General features: G+C 38.2%; 1 protein-coding gene across 4 annotated transcripts in view; it reads left to right on the forward strand.

Annotated features, from left to right (window-relative positions):
- Positions 1-219: 219 nt before the first annotated feature.
- LOC145694978 (uncharacterized) overlaps positions 220-17,935 on the forward strand; it is a 100,892-nt gene continuing 83,176 nt past the window's right edge. For 2 of the 4 annotated variants that reach the window (XM_081771799.1, XM_081771802.1), the window contains exons 1-2: positions 220-355; positions 4,331-4,468. In XM_081771799.1, the coding sequence (XP_081627925.1) occupies positions 4,340-4,468 (129 nt within the window). In that variant the 5' untranslated portion in view covers positions 220-355; positions 4,331-4,339. Of the gene's footprint in view, positions 356-2,021; positions 2,148-4,330; positions 4,469-17,935 lie in introns of those variants that run through there. The other 2 variants (XM_081771800.1, XM_081771801.1) reach the window with 2 other exon arrangements.

Raw genomic sequence — 17,935 nt, forward strand, 5'->3', positions numbered from 1 at the left:
TATTTTAGTGTACGGTCTTCCGTGGTACAAAACTTTAGAGGCTTGATGCAGAGTCGTTCTGACGCGTTATTAGTGCTATACTAAAGAGTGCGACTAACAGGTTTCTTGCAGTAGTCAGACCTTTAGTATGATGCTAATTATACTTCAAAACGACTCTACATAAGCCCATAGATTTTTATGTTGCGCACGGTTTTCGCGTTTTGTGTCTGGCAACGCTGAAGTAGAGTACGTTGAGTAAGTTGGTTAAATTAATGAAGTGCGCGGCCATCGGCTTGTTTTGGTATGGTGGTGTGCGCTGAACTTAACTGAATGGAGTTCGAATCAAAGAACGTGTAATATTATTTTCGCAAGTAAGGTAAATATATGATCACTTGACACAACATAATTAATGCTGGAAGTTGTGTCAAGTAAAGGATACTATTAGTTCAGTTCATATTTTACGCGTAAAGATTTGATATAAAGTAATCAATTGGAAGTTTCAGAAATGTCACATTAACTTCAATCTGCAAATTGTACTACTTAATCTGCAAATAAGAACATACATATGTACAATATGTTTTTGAAGCAGGGTAGTATTTCTGCATAGTTTCTGTATTAATAGAAAGAAATACGTATTAAATGCATGAGGATAAATTCGTCTACCGTAGTTTTAGTGTAGTACAGGAATTCTACTTGAATATGCATTTGAATTACATTTTTCTGTTTAAAGTGGTTTGGCATCAATTGAATGTTTATGTTTTAAAGATCTGAAGCAGCTTTACAACAAATGCTTACACTACTTGCCGTTCAGTAATGTTGATAGATTGTTGTAAGTCCTGTTTCTTTATTACTAAACCCAATGGCAATGAAATAACGTAAATTATGAGTAATAATGAAATAATACGAGTAAAGGGAATAATAGCTACAACAGCAACTTCTCATCTCCCGTGCACGTGGATACTTCTATATCATGTACGAATGGTAATAGATTATATATCATGTACAAGTGGTGACAGAACACACAACTAATCCAGATCATGTTGTGTTCACACTCCAACATGGAGTGTGGATACAGCCTGATCTGCGTTTGTTATGTATTGTGTTACCACTTGTACATCAAATAGAATCATTTTTGTAGGTAGTACAACAGTAAGAAGTATCCACGTGCACGGGACATGCGATATGTGTTTTCAAATCCTCCCACACATAGTCATTAAGTATAAGGGCACATTATTATTCTTCCCATACGATATAAAAACAGATATTCCCAACAGAAAGTTCTGAAATCGTGTTCCGAGGGAATATTTTTTATATATATAAAGAAAGGAGGCCAGAGGTCCAATGAAACGGTGTCTTTTGTTCCCGGTAATTCATCTCATACGGGAAGTATTGATCGGCAATTTTAACCAAGAAGAAATTTAAACCACTCTGAAAGTTAATGCCTAGAATGACCTACCCAGGAGCATACAAGTGCTTAGCGTTATGAGCTTCTAAAATTCAAAATGTGATATGCTGTTTGCATTTTATTCACCTAAAATAATTGTAACATGTGAAGAATAATGTACTTTTTCCTTTATAAAAAATATCACTAAGAAACCAATTTGAGAATTCCACCTTCCAACTCTACAGTGACGGCCATCGGCACATAAAGCAAGTGATGATTTCTAATATAATATTGAACACTATGCACACAAAATTATCACTAACTACCATACAAGACTCAAAGCACCACTATACACACACAGGTAAATATCGAACTTTTTACAACTTCAGTTACACGTGCCTGTTCAATGACGAGCTAACGGCAAGTTTCTAGAACACAGGTCCCCTTTCAAGTTAACTGGAATAAAGGCAGAAAACAACGTGCCCTACGGGGCTCTAACCCGCCTACACTCGCTCGGCAATATTATGTGAATTAAATGTTAAACTTTGGTGTAGAAAGGAACCAACCTAGCTACTAACCTATATGGGGGGGACCTGTGTTCTAGAACCTTCCCCGAGCGAACCGGTCATTGTGTTCCTCCTGATTAACTGGTGTCGCCACCTACATCAATGTGCGCAGATCCATCTACAAGTTTCATTCGCCGACACCATTCAGTAGCAATGGCAGCTATCCGAGATCTAAACGGACTACCCAAATGACGACCACAAAACAACTAATTTGACAAGTAAGTGCAAAGCAATATTCTTTCTCTTCTTCTTATGTTCTTAACTAATTCTAAACATTACAATTCGCATGCAAATTACCGCAAACTCAAACTTAACTTTGCTTTCTGTCCACAAAATCCGCTATGCAATGACGCTTGACCTGGTTCTACTCGCGTCGCATCAAACATTTGAAACGCGCTAGTCTTCAAAACAAACAAACCGCTGTAAACAGGAGAGAGGAATACAGGTACGCTTTGTTTTATTCTCGAATCACTCATTAACTGATTCAAAGTCGCTTTGCTACCTACTTTTTAATATCCTAGATAGTCAATAATTCCTAAAAGTACTGCGTTTCTACTCCTTCGCAAAACGGAAAGTTTGTCTCGCATACTAACTAAACTAACTCACTCACTCTATGGCCTATGGAACCCGGAGGTTCAATGCCGCGGTCACAAAAGCTCTCCACTGACTTCTATCCTTAGCTAATTGGATCCAGTTCCTACTTTGTATTCCCATCTCTGCGAGATCCATCTTAACATTGTCCTCCCATCTTCGGCTAGGTCTTCCTAATGGTCGTTTTCCGGTTGGTCTTCCAGTCAAGACTGAAAGCGTTTCTACTTTCTTCCATTCTAGCTACATGACCCGCCCACCTAAGCCTCCTAGACTTGACGACCCTAACAATGTTGGGTAAACCATATAAATTATGAAGTTTCCGCCATTCCCCATTCCCGTTCCTCTTGGGTCCGAATATTCGTCTCAGGATCTTGTTCTCAAATACTTTCAGTCTATGTTCTTCCTTCAGAGTAAGTGACCATGTTTCGCAGCCATACAGAACAACAGGCTTAATTATCGTTTTGTCTCGCATACTATTTCCGAAAAAGTAATTGTTGATTTTTTGCATGGCATTTGCTAATTATCTTCCCCAACTCTTTTTGTGGCTCCAGGAGCGAGTATCTTGTATTCGTCTAAATTATGATAAAGGTAGGAAAAAACAGAGGCCGTGCTGGTCTTCTGACTCTCTTCTCACGCTGTCGCTCGCTCAGCTATATTTTGTGAACTTACACAGGAGATCTTGTATGTGGAAGATTGGAGGAGATACTAAATATCAGCCGCTTAAAAAAAGAATAATTAAATCTACTTTTTTGGTTTAAATTACATCTTTCTTGCATTTGAATCACATCTTCACTTGGCGTACTTAAGAAAAAAAACTAGGAATTAGTAATAAATGTTAATTATGCCATTTAAGTAAAAGTATGGGGTAGAATTTTGAATTGAATTAATCGCCAAACTTTCAATCCCAAACGAAGTTTCAGACATTAAGGAAAAAGTACAGTAACGTTGATCAACATTGTATTTTTTTTTTTAACAACAGAAAGTAAGCAATTTAAATAGAAAAAGACAGGCAGAGGATATACTTAACCTTTTCTTTAGACCAAATACAGAAGAACGACGCAACGGTTGCAGATGCAGTGCATATATGAAAAAATATTAAAGAAGACTTGCATGATATGTTTCAAAATAGGAAGAAGAAAGAAGAAGTATGAGAGGAGATACGAACATAAGCTTTAACTGCAGCCCATTTTTTGGTTTACATACTCGATCCACGGCTTCAGAAGCACAATCTTACCAGGTTTTGAAAAAAACCAACCCACCTGGGCCCATATGGGTTTTTGCGGTTATTTTTGGGTTTATTTTTTTTTTTTTTCGAAATGTTTGTGTCTTTGGGGTAAGAATGTTAAACATTGATTTATATTTAAAATTTTACATTGGATCCCCCCAAAAATTTACACAGCAAATTTAGAATATCTTTTGCGTCTACCCTTAAATTTTCAACTTAAAAGTTCGAAAATTGCACCCTATAGTGTGGATACGCGCTATTTTGAAAAATTGCCGTCATTTTCAAATTTTACGTTGTATTGCCGCCAAAATATATGCAGGAAATTTAGTGTGTCTCGTACTTGTACCGTGAAAATTTAAACTTACTGTTAGAAAGGATGAGATTCACACTTTAAGACGCCTCCATTTTCATGTGAGGTAGGTAATCTAAGATTCTGTATTATTGAATCTAGTTTCCGACTTCGACTGATTGTGAGTTAGAAATTTTCAAAGGATATTTAATTTTAATTCTAACATTAATATAGTCATAATCTGTCACTTGTGTGCCCAGCTGGCAGTATTAATATTTTTTTTTACCTCATTTCAGATTGACACTATGAGCAGAGGAGGTGCAAGTCATGAAAGCACACTTAAAGTACTTGGGTGTGTGGTCTCCAATCCTAACAGCAAGAAGCCGGAATTTCCGTTACTTGATTACCTAAAAAATAACCCTATAGAAAGAGATGTAAGTTCCATCTGTTGTGATTCGTATGCTTCAAGGCAAAATATTAAGCTAGAATTCACTGATAATTTATTAGGCTTATTCTAGCGGGCCTTATACGTAAGATTGCAATGTTAGTACGTACTTTAATCCACATGGTAACTCTTGAACGAAAGCGAATTTTTGGATTTTTTTTTCAATAAATATGTGGAGCAATTATCTCGGCTGGACTCGTTAACGGCGTGTACCCGTTACATTCATGTAAGTCCGCACAATAACTGTTGAACAAAATGGTAGTTTTTTTTTTTTTCGCGCGATTATCTCGGCAGAGTTGTTTCCTTTAACCGTTGGTGGAATCATTCCGTTAACATCTTAACTCATGACGTCATCCGTTACTGCTCACGATAACTTAACGGAAACGATTTTTTTTTTTTTTGTAACAGCTAGAGCGATTATCTCGGTCGAGTTCATTAACGCGCCGTTGGTCGCGGTTCATTTTGTCACACGGTTGGTCGCGGATGAGCCAAGCGCTCACACTATATTTTCTTGTAAATAATGAGCATGTTTGTTTTGTTGTTAGTCTGTTTTCATTTTGTACGCTGCCGCTTTCTTATTGTTTGTTTACACTTTTTTAATACTTTATTTTTTATTATTTATACATATATGCCATTTATTCTAATTTCGAAACAATTTCACGAAATATCTATACAGAATGATGGAACAGCTGCAACATGATTGGTTGCGAGTGAGGTCAGCGCTCACCCTATTTTTTGTTTTGAATTATTACAAATGCTATTTTATATTTTTTTACATACCCTCGTGCTTATTGTTTGTTTTCCTTATTATACTTTATTATTATTTATGCACGTTATTTATTAGAACTTCAAAACAATATGTATAGACTTCAAAATGTCTATACAAGGTTGGTCGCAGGTAAGCGCAGCACTCAGTGAAAGGATACAGCTGCGGAGAACTAACTGATAATGAATTTTATCTTCAAATTTAATCTCGCGTAGTCCTAATAGAGAGACAGAAAGCTAGCAATGGTACCAACTTGGAAATGTGTTTTGTATTTATTCCATGTACTTTTAAAAATCAGGGTGAGCAACGCGCTCACTCCCCGACCAACGACAGGGTAATGGTGTCAATACGTTGGCATCTTAACGGGTGATGCCGTCCGTTACTCTACACGGTAACTCTTGAATGAAGTTTTTAATTTAAGGAATATTTGTGTGAGAAACAATTATAAATCCAAGCCAAGCGAAGGGAATTGGTAAACCATGTAATCTGAGCGAATATTTTCAAAACCAGCACAAATGGTTTGAATCTGATATTGTGAATCAGCGGTTCTTAAAACTTTGTGATTTCGGAGACACCTCTGGTATGATGAACATTTCTCCAAAATATAATTGCACGCCTTAATTTTTCTAAGTCCCTTAAAATTGTCTGTTTGAGAACAACGCATTCGAGGTAATAGGAGAGGAAGTTACAAGAAAAATTAACGGGAGACTTCCAAAGACACTTTACAGTTTGCTCTTTGAAATGCTCAGCTTCTCTTTTAGTGCAAAATAGTACCTTTTAATGATACTTTTAGTACAAAATAGTACCTTGACAAATGGAGTAAACGTAGTTGTACTTAAAACACATACGGGTTTCGGCGACAAAAGTAGTTTTGGAAAAAAGGAGTTGTTAAGATGTTCCTTATTCATACAACTGAAGAAAAGCTATAGTTGTTTCGATGGCCGTGTTTTTTGTGTGGGGGTTCAATACTTTTGAACCAGGTTCGAATCTTACTGGGTAATTTTATTTATTTATTTATATTCTGTAACGTTTCGGTTATTCTTGGCGTACAGTGTTATAGTATTTACAGGGTGTTTCAAAACAACTCCGAAACGTTTGGGACAGGGTTGGCTGGTTTAAATCAAAAGGCGAAAAATGTTCGTGAAAGTGTGTGTACGTCAAATCTTGATGGACACACTTTGTGGGTTATCACGTTTCACTCCCGTATATTATTCGTATTATATTCAAACCTAAATTCCCCATTCATTACTCAAAGGGATTATACTACAAAAGCAACTTTTGTTTTTTTGTATAAGTTTATGAATGTTTCTTATGTGATTTTTTTATAGTTTATTATTATTATTATGCAGTTGCAATCAAAGAAAAATTCTAAATATTGTTTCGTTCTAATAATGTTTACTATTGATAAAATACATCGAAATGCCGTAATTGGTGGAAGGGGGGGGGGTCATACAAACCGCAGGAGAGGCATTTATTGAAATCACACGTATCTTTGATATCTATTTATGTATAGGTCAAAGTGGACTTAAATAATTCGTATCTTTATTCCCTTTTCATACTGATACGCCAATTAAGTCGTTGTATTTCTTTAACTTGGACTAATAAAAGTCGTAGTGAACTAACTTGGACTAAATTAGTTCTTCTGTACTCTGCAGTATTTTGAAATTGTCCATATGTAAATCTGTATAATAGTTTCACTTGTTCAACTATTTATCTTTTTGTCCTTCTGAATTATATTAACAAGTACAGATGGTGATCAGAAAAATGGAAACACCTGTAGTTGGCAACACGTCAGATGTATGGGTTGGCAGTGGTGTCGTGGCGCCCGCAGCGCCGGACCGCTGGTGGTGGTGTGTTAGGTCGGTCTCCATACTACGTCAGGCGCAGTGGAACAGCAGTGTCCAGTGGCTGCAGCGTACGGAGGTAGTGTAAAATGGGAGACACCTCAGATTTTCAAAGAGGGCAAATTGTTGGTGCGCGGTTATGTGGAGTGAGTGTGACGGCAGTGGCTACTGTGTTAGGTGTGTCGCGTGGGACAGTGTCGAAGGTGATGACGGCCTACACAACACACGGGAGAACCAGATCGGGGAAGCGGAACAGTGGGCGGAAGAAAATTATGAGTGACAGGTCACGCCGGCTATTAAAGCGCATTGTCACGCTGAACCGTCGTGCCACTGCGGAGCAAGTGACGGAGGAACTCAATCAGCACCTCCCCCACCCTGTTTCGACAATCACAGTCCGCCGCGAATTACATGACATGAACACGGGGTCGTGTTGCACGGGCCAAATCGCTCATCAGGGACCATCGCACGCCGCAAATGGTGCCGCAACCATGCAACTTGGACCATTGAGGACTGGAAACGTGTGATATGGTCGGATGAGTCATCCTTCGCCCTATTCCCAACCACGGGCCGTGTTTATGTGTAGAGAACGCCCAAAGAATCTTATGATCTTATGATCTGCAGTGTCTCCGCCCAACTGTGAAACATGGCGGCGGCTCGGTGATGTTGTGGGCCGCCATATCATGGTTTTCATTGGGTCCTGTGGTCACACTTAGCGGACGAATCACTGCCAACGATTATGTCGCAATTTTAGGAGACCACTTGCATCCTATGGTCCGGATGTTGTTCCCGGACAATGACACCATCTTCCAGGATGATAATGCACCCATTCACACAGCTGGCGTTGTTGCAGCGTGGTTTGAAGAACATCGGGATGAAGTTCAACACCTCCCCTGGCCCGCCCAATCCCCAGATCTCAACATAATTGAACATCTGTGGTCCGTCTTGGAAACATGACTCCGGCGACGATTTCCACCTCCATCCTCTCTCACAGAACTGACCGATGCCCTGCACGAGAAATGGTGTAAAATTCCACTTGCTACCATTCACGACCTCTACGCCTCCATCCCACGTCGCATCAAGGCTGTTCTGAAGGCGAAAGGTGGCCCGACACCATGTTAATCTGATAAGTTGCAATTTCGTTCAGGTGTTTCCATTTTTCTGATCACCATCTGTATGTAAAGATCAGTACAACGTATTTTTATCAGGAGTCCTTCGTGAGTGAGTCGGCAGACGTATCGCAGTTGTGGTCAATTAGTCCCGGTTTCGAGTCAAAATGAAGGACAGTTTCCTTCAAATGTAAGCTGAGAAGCGGTTGGATTCCGCTTTAAGTGTTATGTGACCCCTTCCAACCCCTTCCGATATAAATACATAGAGCAAATTATTTAAACCAAAAAAACCTGGCTTAAACCCAAAAAAAAAAAAAGTTTAAACCAAAAAAACTGGTTTTGTTTGTTTTTTCAATAAAAACATTGTTTTTGCCAACCCTGGTTTGGGAGGTGATTTCTGACACCAAGATAAGACAAAAAGTATAGATCAATCTGGGTGCACAAATGCTTCCTTTCGGAGTTATAGCCTGCCGAAAAAATGAACTTGAAAGGTCCATAGCTCCAATACTATGGGACTTACCGTAGTCGGGTCAAGACTTCACTTAGGAACTAGTATGTGCCCTATCCAAAGATCTATGTTTCAGAATCCTAAGCTATTCACGAAACAATTTTTATAGAGGAAGTTTGGCTACATGTATATAATTTGAAGCACTTACCAGCTACTTCTATAAAAATAGTTGTGGAAGTACCGGAGGATTCTGAAACTTGGATATTTGGATAGCACACATATTAGTTCCTATGCGAAGTCTTGACCCGACTACGGTAGGTCCCATAGTTTTGGAGCTATGTACCTTTAAAGTTCATTTTTTCATGTTTTAAGCAGCCTGTAACTCCGAAAGAAAGCATTTACGCACCCATGTTGGTCTATACTTTTTGTCTTTTTACCTTTGTGTCAGGAATCACCTCCCAAACGTTGTCGGTGTTTTGAAGCATCCTGTATATTACACAGGGTGATTAATAACTTTCTAACCTATCCAAAAATAATAAGTCGCACAGAAGTAATACCATTTGTGTATATTCCAGTGTGTGATTTCTTCTTAGTGCAAATCACTTGTTACGTCGATCCATAAGATTTTCGTTAACCTGAAAATAAATAAATAGTGTTCAGGAAATCACTATCAGCCCTAATAATTCCTTCATTACTATTAGTTCATAAGCACCCTGGACACACACACACATACACGCAAAAAAAAAAAAAAAAAAAAAAAAAAAACCGAAGTGTTTACTTTATTAGTCAATAAGCGTTACATGACCACGGGTGTGGATTACAGCTTTGATTTTCTGTGTCATGCGGTCAATGTGGAAGAGGATGACAATCAAGTGCAGTTTTGCCCATTCCTGGAACAACTGGTCCCGTAAAGCTTTCAGAATGGGGAGATGTGATGTCTCCTCTTCACGGCTCGTTCCAAATTTTCTCGATAAGCTTGAGATCAAGCGAATTCGCGGGCCGGGTAGGATATAGGATGTCCATTTCAGGTTCAGCAAACCATTCCCGTACAGTCCTGGCTCGGTGATAGTGGAACTCTGAAATGTGAGCATCTCTCAAAAACGGCACAAATGTCAACACCACATTATCGAGAATGGACACTTAATTCACAGCCTTCATGCGGTTGGGCACCTCTATCAAGGGACCCGCACAAACACTCGAAATACACCCTCACAACATGACGATACCGTCTCCGTCTGTACAGCCCTTTTGCACATACTTAACTTTGTAAGCTTCTTGGACCCACCGCATTACCCTGCAACGACCGTGATCGGAATAGAGGCAGAACCAGGATTCGTCTGACCAGAGAATGCGTCGCTACTGGTCTCTAGTCCAGTGGCATTACTCCCTCGTCCACAACAGTCGATTTTTCTTTTGTATGACAATCAGACTGGGGTGTACCCTGGGAACGCGACTGAATATGCCTATACCATTCAGTTCTGTTCGCAGGGCTCACTAAGAGACTTGATGACCAGGTCTTGCATCATACTCCTGCAGCAGTTCCTGCCGGGTCTAGAACCGTTTAGAGGTTACTAATCTCCTCAGATGTCAACGATCCATTTTCACATGGTAGGTTTCCTGCCACTGCTGTTCTGAGAGGATTGGTTTCTGTCAGACGTCTCCTCCACTCTACTCGAATGGTACTGACTGTGGATTCCGACACGCCAACGAACTGCGCAATCTTCCGCAGGGTATGGCCATATTCACGGCCAAGACTATGGCTTTTGCCACTTAGTTACATCATGTTTACAGTCGATGGTTTAACCTTTAATGAAATGATACGGCATCAGCATGCACGTCTTATCAGCCGCAAACTGTCACAAATAACATACAATACTCACATTTGCAGTATCTACGAGCATATTTTTATACCAAGCCACTTTCCACAAGACCCCTAGAATGCCCACACTTCGTAATATTTGACCGGGGTACTTATTTAGTATTATTATTCTTCAACTAAGGAACAGAAAAAAGGTTTAAGGGTACAGAATTTGGTGAGACAACATTTTATTTCTTTCTGGTTTGTTGTTACATTTCTGAACTTTGTTTTCTTGGTGCATCAGAAAAATTTTAGACAGCTTTCCACGGCGATCTTTTTATTTTATTTTACTTCATTCACTTAAACGCCTTAATAATTCTCAGTATTATATTTCAGTTGCCGTAATCATAGTCCCCCTTAGCCTAAACGGCATAACCGTGGGACGTTAAACTGAAATACTTCATTTAATATTTTCAGTCACGTGTCACAGTTAGAGTCAGTCATAAGAATACTCTCAGAGTTCCATAGAACACCGACCATCACCTTACCCCGAACATTCTCACATGAGTATTTTGGAGTGAAGACGCGTGTTTTCTACTGCTTTGAAACTTGTTTTGTGCCAGGTTTAAAATGGTGGATATAAGTCATGTCTTGAATTACGAATTTTACTAAAACCTGCTTGTATCTTCTTTAAAAAGTAAATAAAGTTCTCGCAAGCGAGCACTCGCTCACGTTTTCCTACAGAAAAGTTTACCCGGAGAGAAATCACACTGAGTTGGGGGCCAAAGGTGGACACTGTTCGCTCCGGCGCAGGGTGATGTTTCAACTCTGAAGGGAGAGAGGAAGTATACCTGGAAAGAACTCTAAAATCCTTGGCAACTGCCTTCAACATTCAGATATTTCTGAACCTGTGTTGCGAAAAAAGTTTGTACTTCATGAAGATTCAAACATAGATCAGCTGATTGTTAAAAAGTCATTTCGAATTCCACCGAGGTCCATGCTAATGCCATGCTAAACACAGGTACTTGTTACGTATGTGCAGAAACTTAAATTACAAATAGTGTCTTTGAAAGTACTAAATAGTGGGTGCGTGTATATATGTATATATAGTGTCGTTCTGTGAACATGTGAACAACTTCGTTTTTTTGAAGGACTTCTAGTTGCCATTTAAAGAATTTTAGTTCCCGTCATTTATGAACAGGTAGGTATGAGCTTTGTAAACCTTACTTATTTAGCTCGATATTTCAGTTACATATATTCTTTAATTTTAGTTGCTAATAGTTTTACGAAAATAATGTTTAGTTATAGTTCTGTCGGTCAGGGAAATATTGACAATATTGACAATGTCAGAGAATTTCAGAAATGCATATCGTTCGCCACCCTGTATGAGCTAAGAAATGTTTTAAATAACTTATTTCTAGCTGAGATATCTGATGACCCACAAATTATGGCGTCATAGTCTGGGCCAATGATGATTTCAGGGAGTGGTCCGGAGAAGATTCACGTTCCCGGAGCTACGAAATTCTTTCTCCGTGTGCTTGAGATCTCGCCGGAAATTTCATTGCAATACCTATTTTTCACACATTTTTCTACTTCTGTGCATTGAAAAACTTCTTCCCCCGGGGGGGGGGGGGGATACTCTGAAATCATCATTTGTCTTCTGGGCTATCAAATATTTCAGTTAGAAATAAGTTATTTAAAACATTCCTTAGTTCATACCAAAGAGTTACATGACCCTATGCAGCCCGATTTCCAATAATTTTAATATTTTATTGTTTCCCCACAATTTTTAAAGATTAAAAACAAGTGGTGATTTAAGTCTATAGGCCTGTTAATATGAGATACAAAATCGGCATCCTTTCTCAATTGTTTGTGAGCCAGCAAAGTTTTTCAGGCTTACTTCCTTCGTGAAAAAAAAAGCACTAAAATCAAATTAGTTGATTCTCTCACCGTTTAATTAAATATCCTTTTGAATCGCACAGTTTTGCCTGGAAATATCTTGTCCCCCCTCCTTTTTTTTGTGTATAAGCAGAAGACATGAAGTTGTTTCTTACAAATTTGGTTTAATTTTTCCCTCCAATGTAAGATTTAAAAACTTCTTAGCCCACTAGAATGGCCTGCTATTAATGGCAGAACACATTGCTGATGTAAGATTTGTAAAGCATATTTCGTTCTCGATGAAATTATTAACCAGATTTCGCGAAGACGTTATCACTTCAATAGAAACAAAGATTTTTAGGAAAGTACATTGTGTCACTGGTTCAAAGACACCACGAAAGGATTTGCATAACGTTGGGGCTTCGCACGGGAAATACGCATCCGAGGCAAAAATGGATGAATTGTCTCAAGTATGGTATTTAATTCCGTTGAAAAAGTGCCCCTAAGGCGGTATGGATAGTTGGAGAAAATATGTATCTCTTGTGATAATGAATGAGAATAAAAGTTTGATAGCTACAAACATACAATTAAAAAAAAAATGTTCATAAGGCTCAGCAAGAATATCAATTTACAAATTTCAAAATATAACGCAAAAGAAATAATGTTCTCAGTTTCTAGAGAAGGAAATAAGTTACGGAGTCTGTGGGCGAAGTCTCCACTAGACCGCAAGAACGCCAGGCCTTGGAGCGAACCCCTAGCGAATAAAGCAAGTTTCTTTATTATAAAGTGGTACTGCTTTCGCTCCAGTTCAATTCGAAAGTCAACTCTGAAAGACCTTTTCCTACTAAATAAATTCTTGAACGTCTTTTCTCTTTGCATCAGAATTACTATGCATTTTTTTTTTTTTTTTTTCAGATAGTACAAGAAGCTTTTTATCTACTTCAGCATTAAGTGGAACATCGGCGCAATCGTCTTTTCAAGCAGAATTCAGTATTCTTTCCACTTCGAAATACATTAGCGATGTGCGTACTTCTACAACTTCACAACTTCAGAGAAAGCGTCCCAGCTCGTTGGATTCTTACATTGCTAAGACCACTCCAATTCAAAAACAGAAACTGGACCATCAAGTTGCTCGTTACATATTTGCCACAAACTCTGCTTTGAGAAGTGTGGAACACCCTCAGTTTATCAAACTCCTGCGTCCTGGGTACTACCCGCCAAACAGGAAAGAAATCGGTGGACCTCTCTTAGATTTCATTCGTGAAGAGAAAAAGGACAAAATTACTCACATTCTTGAAGGTGAAACAGTATGCGTCGGTTTTGATGGTTGGTCAAAGGTTCATAATGAACCTATTATTTGCGTAACAATAACTACAGCAAATGGAGATGTTTATCTGGTAGACACGGTTGATACTTCTGGTAAACCTCCACACCACGGAGTATCTCGCCGATGTTACAAAGGACAGTATTCGAAAATGTGAAAAGGAATTTTCAGTCAAAGTAAGATCAGTTGTTACTGATAATGCTGCAAATGTAACAAAACCGAGAAAAATTATACAAAACGACGGAAGTTAGGATGTCATCACATATGGATGTTCTGCCCTTCTATCCTATCCTGAACCTTCTAAGTAATGACCTCCAAGTGTCTGACATTAAAAAACACGTACTTAGTGTTATCAAATATTTTAGAAACAACCACTATGCCAATGCTTGTTTCCGTCAATTGGGTATACAAAATTTGTCGTACCAAGTGAAGTTCGATGGAACACACTAGTAGACTGCTTTCAGACTTACATCAAAGCTTGGCCGACTCTAATAAAAATATGTGAAGAAAATCGCGATGCTATCGACAAAAATGTTCAACAGAAGGTTTCGAATCTTTTTCTGAAAAGGAATGCTGAAGATCTTGTGGAACTTCTAACGCCAACTTCAGATGCATTAAACAAGGTGCAGAAAAATGACTGCACTCTCTCAAACTCAGTCAGAGCATGGAAGGAGCTACTTAACTTAATCAGGGAAGATGCTTCTAAGAAGAAAGTGAAAGAGAGGTACGACATGGCAATTAGTCCAGTTCATCTTCTGACGTACCTGCTAGATCCCAGAGAAAAAACTCCCGACCTGGACCTTACCACAGAAGAAAAGCAATCTGCTCTGAATTTCGCTAATGAAAGATACCCCGACTCACAAGTACTACCATTCATAATAAAGTTTCAAGCAAAATCATCTCCGTTCCAAAAAACACTTTTCCAACCACAAGTGACTGACGAGGTGACAGCGTATGACTGGTGGAAGAGTCAGAGAAATGACTTGGATAAATTTAATCTAAAAGTGTTTTCAATAATTGAACAGCTTGTTCACAGCCCGACCTTCTTCTGCAAGTGTGGAGGGAATTTTTTCTTCGTTTGGCGTAGTACATTCTAAAATTAGAAATAGATTGGGCATTCAAAAAGCGTCCAAGCTTGTGTTTCTTTTTAAAGTGTTCAACAAAGAAGTGCCTATCGATGTTGAAGACTCAGAGGAGTTCTAAGTGTTTTCCTCCTTGTGGTTTATAAGAATAATGTGTACTATTATCGGACCGTGTATTTATATTTCTTACGAATCTCTAGTGATGATTTGTGATTAGCTAAAGCAGAATCAAAATTTTTAATTTTAGACTTTAATCCTTAAAGTATAGAATATGAGGAGTTCGGAAGTAAAACATGAAAATTCACAATATGGCGAAAACTATTTTTGTTAAATGCAGTGACAACTTTTTATGGTCAGAGAAACAGGGACTCCCTTGTAAGTCAAATCTCTTAAAATTGTCACTGTAGGTCTTCAATAAGAATTCGTAAAAGCTTGGAACATACTTTTGTGGTTATGACGTTTTACTCTCGTATACTATTCGTATTATATTCAGACCTAAATTTCCCATTCGTTATTTAAAGAGATTCTACTACGAAAGCAACTTTTTATAAGATTATGAATGTTCCTTTTGTGATCTTTTTATAATTATTGTTATGCAATTGCAATCAAAGTAAAAATTCTAAATATTGTTTCGTTTTAATAATGTTTACTATTGATAAGATATCATCGAAATTTCGAACTTTTTTTTGTCATATAAACCCCAGGAGAGGCGTTTATTGAAATCAGAAATATCTTTGATATATTTTTATGTATAAGTGGGTCAGAGCCAAAGTGGACGCGAATAATTCGTATCTTTATTCATTTTTCTTACTGATATGCAAATTAAGTCGTATTTCTTAAACTAGTTTGGACTAATTAAAGTCGTAGTGAACTAACTAAGACTAAATTAGTTCTGCAGTCTGCAGTATTTTGAAACTATTCATACTTATTTTAATAATGTATATAATTCTGAATTCTGAATAATGTATATAATTCTGACTAATTTTTTGTGTAACTGTTTATCTTTTTGTCCTTCTGAAATTGACTCTTGACAATTATATTAACAAGTATGTAAAGATCAGTTCAACGTATTTTTCTCAGGAGTCCTTCGTGAGTAAATCGGCAGACTCATCGCATTTGTGGCCAATTAGTCCCGGTTTCGAATCCGAAAGGTGGACAATATCTCTCGGATGTATGCCGAGGAGCGGCTTGGATTCTGTTTTAAGCTTATGTGACCCCTTCTAGCATAATACCGTTATTGCATAATAACACCAAGGTGAAACGAGTTTATTTTTGTCCATATGTAATATAAATACACAGAACAAACTATTTAAATCAAAAAGCTTGGTTTGAAAGAAAGAAAAACGGCTTTAAACCAAAAAAAAGATTTTTTTTTTTCAAATACTCAGAAGAAATACTAATATAAATACTCAAAACAAATCATTTGAACTAAAAAACAGTTTTTTTTTTTAAAAAAAAAAAAGGTTTTTGCCAACCCTGCTACTTATTGATTTATGATGCATTATTTCTGTTACAATTTCTACCTTATTACGTAATGTATTCTAAACTCATCCGTGTAACGTGGGTTTCTGTCACCACGGCATGGCGCGTCCTCAGGTTGCGGATCGAGGAGAAGGCCTCTAGATATAGAGGTTAGCTGCGAATATACTGAATAAGCAGTCGCGGACAGCCGACTAGGAGTGGTCCTCCAGCTTGGGAGTTTGGGTAGGGCTAACAACCTCATCCTGTAAAAAAAAGCACTGGTTCAGAAATATTCACAAAAGCCTCGGACAAGGACTGATAACTTGGCACGACCTCAGCTAAAGAAAATTGACATGAGATTTGCAACATGAAATATTAGGAGTCTTTATAGGGCAGGCGCGTTAAAATCCGTAACGAGTGAGTGAGAGAAATACAGGATGGACGTAGTAGGAGTTCTGGAAGTTAGGTGGAAAGGAAATGGATCTGAGAATTCCGGAAATTTTACGGGGAAGGAAATAAAAATCACCAGTTAGGAACAGGGTTTTTCGTTCATAAACGTATATTACCAGCAATTAAACGGGTTGAATTTGTTACTGATAGACTTTCTTTTATTACTCTTAAAGGACGGTGGTGTGATATTATTGTTTTAAATGTACATGCCCCAACTGAAGATAAGGATGACGATATAAAAGACAGTTTTTACGAAGAAGTGGAACGGATATTTGACCAACTCCCGCAATACCATATGAAAATTCTATTAGGGGATTTCAATGCGAAGGTAGGACGAGAGGACATTTTCAAACCGATTATAGGGAACAAAAGTCTGCATAAGGAAAGTAATGACAACGGCGTTAGACTCGTGAACTTTGCAACATCCAAAAACCTAATCGTGAAGAGTACAAAATTCCCACATCGCGACGTTCATAAATACACTTGGACATCACCAGACGGAAAAACACGCAATCAAATTGATCACGTTTTAGTAGATAGAAGAAGGCAATCTAGCATAATTGATGCCCGGTCGTTTAGAGGGGCTGATTGTGACACTGATCACTACCTGGTAGTAGCGATAATACGAGAGAGGATATCGTTGAATAAAGGTAATATTCATTGTCCGAAAACGGAGAGATTCAATTTAAAGAAATTAGAAGAGAGCCAGGTAAGAGAGAAATACCAGATTCAAGTTTCGAATAGATTCTCGGCTTTAGAAGATTCGGAGTGCACTAGTGTTGAGGATACCTGGATTGAAATTAGAGATAGCATTAAAATTTCAGCAAAAGGACACGCGGAAATATGTAGGAACAAACCATGGTTCGACCAGGAATGCCTTAATCTAGCAGAGAAGAGAAAACAGGCAAATTACGCTGGCTACAAAATCCGAATGAAATAACTACACAAAATTTCGCAGATATCAGGCGGGAAACTTCCAAAACTTTTAGAACAAAGAAACGCGATTTTTTGAAAGCTAAAATTAAGGACTTGAAGATAATAGTAAAAATAAAAACATCCGGGACATGTATAAGGGAATCAACGAATTTAAGAAAGGCTATCAACCTCGTGCTTATATATTAAAGAAATCTGACGGTACAGTTCTCACTGACATCGATAGCATCCTAAATAGATGGAAAGATTTCTTTGACGATTTGCTTAACCGGCAACCAAAAACTAGTGTGCGTGGAGAAAATGTGATACACACCGCAGAACCGTATATTCCAGAACCCAACCGAATAGAAGTAGAAACCACTATAA

The sequence above is a fragment of the Thermobia domestica genome, chromosome 9 (assembly GCF_964235325.1).
Source record: "Thermobia domestica chromosome 9, izTheDome1.hap1.1, whole genome shotgun sequence".
Classification (NCBI taxonomy): Eukaryota; Metazoa; Arthropoda; class Insecta; order Zygentoma; family Lepismatidae; genus Thermobia; species Thermobia domestica.